The following is a 1,757-nucleotide window of genomic DNA, read 5'->3' as shown; positions in this document are numbered from 1 at the left end:
ATGATAAATTTCGTTAAATAATTTAGCCACATCTGTATACCTGATACCTGTTCTCCAAGAAGGGATACTTCTCAACAAACAAAGGAGACCTCTGTGTTTGTGTACCACAGCTTTTCACACCTTTGGGAAACACAGTTCCTTCCAAGTGGATAATGGGTCACACATGCCGAAGGGACAGAAGCCATTAACAAGTCAAGATCGATATATCCTGTGATCGGCTGTGGATTTCCATCCTCTCTCAGGTCCCTAGGAAAGACACTCACCTAGGGGGCGTTGTAACTTATACCCAATGAGAAATAGGATTCCAAAAGGGCGACGCCCACAAACAAGTGGGGCAGAAGTAAAGAGAACAGAGTGAAGAGAAAGAGACAGAAGTAAGAAGAGGGGCTAGAGAAGAGCATGGACTTGGAGAAGTCCTAAGAAGGGCTCTTCAGAAATGGAACTCCACGTCTTAGATGACACCGATGACTATGACAGCACTCACGGCAAAGACACATTTATGACATGAATCATCCAAAGCAGAAGCTATTAAGATACATTAGATAACAATTCATAATGTAATGCAATATTTTATGGAAAACCAATTATCTAAATAATTTCAATCATTTTAATAACATCATCTATCAATCATTGTAAATGTAACTTTGTTCCTTAATGTAGTTTATATACTACAAATACTACTAACCAACTTATTTTTGGGTAATTGCCCCATCAGTGATTATCCTGGTATCCCGACTAAATCCCGAGACAGTACATAGCAATTTATATATAAATATAGGACTCATGTAAATATTATTCCTCCAATATCCCAAATTACAAATAGGAATAAATTACTAAAAAAAAAATATCTACTCCTAGAAAAATAGAAAATCCAGAGAGTTTTATTGGTGAATATGAAATGCTAGAACTAGGTCAACTAGTTAGTTTAAAGTTATAATCAGTTCCTTATTGGTCTTGTTAATTTTTGGAAAATAACAATTTTTTAATAAAGAAAAAAATGAAGTATAAATAAACTGATGTTCCTTGACAATATATAGGAGAATAATGTGTGGAAAATAAAATTACCTCCTTGCCTTCCAAAAAACCTTTTACTACTTCAATGTACAAATCTGAAATGTGTATCTATCTTTCAGAACTAAGTTTACCCAAAGTTGGTAAATGAAGAAATGCTGCTAAAACACTCAAACCCTGAAACAGTCATATAGTCATAACTTCATTTTATCATATATCTATTTATTCTTTTTCTGAAAAAGCCTAAAGTAATAATGAAAATAGGAATAAAAACATTCTATAAGCTGATGTACTATGTTTAAGATTTTGTACTTATAATTTTTTTCTATTATTCGCAGATATAACAATAAAACAGAGTATTTTGGACCATCTGATAAAATTTGTTTTCCTGGTCTATCAAAGGAAGCTTCCGAATGGATAACTAAATCTAAAAAGGTATTTTTATTTTAAAAAGTAAAAAATGACTAAAAACTAGATTATTTTTAATCCATCATTCAGCATTAATAATTATCCATTTTATGTTAATTTGTCTATAGATTCTCTCAATTTAGGAATTGTTATTTTTAAAACTAATCAGCCTTTATAAACTTTAAGTAACCAATTTTCTTATTTTAGATAGTTGGAGTTGGTCTTGACACCCCCTCAATTGATCAAGGATTAAATGTCGAAGCACATATTCAATTGACTTCAAAGAATTTATATATGTTGGAGAACGTAGCTTTAACACAGCCGTTACCAAATATTTT

General features: G+C 31.8%; 1 protein-coding gene across 1 annotated transcript in view; it reads left to right on the top strand.

Moving 5' to 3' along the window:
- The window catches only part of LOC106691059 (kynurenine formamidase), a gene marked incomplete at its 3' end in the record, with an annotated part of 8,511 nt that extends 6,759 nt beyond the window's left edge, over positions 1-1,752 (top strand). Inside the window, exons 5-6 of the mRNA XM_067047390.1 lie at positions 1,350-1,446; positions 1,627-1,752. Of these exons, the coding sequence (XP_066903491.1) occupies positions 1,350-1,446; positions 1,627-1,752 (223 nt within the window). The remainder of the gene's footprint in view (positions 1-1,349; positions 1,447-1,626) is intronic.
- Positions 1,753-1,757: the final 5 nt, after the last annotated feature.

This window comes from Halyomorpha halys, unplaced genomic scaffold (genome assembly GCF_000696795.3).
Source record: "Halyomorpha halys isolate HHAL.00 unplaced genomic scaffold, Hhal_1.1 Scaffold2054.1, whole genome shotgun sequence".
Taxonomy (NCBI): Eukaryota; Metazoa; Arthropoda; class Insecta; order Hemiptera; family Pentatomidae; genus Halyomorpha; species Halyomorpha halys.
This window is presented reverse-complemented; position numbering and strand designations above follow the sequence as displayed.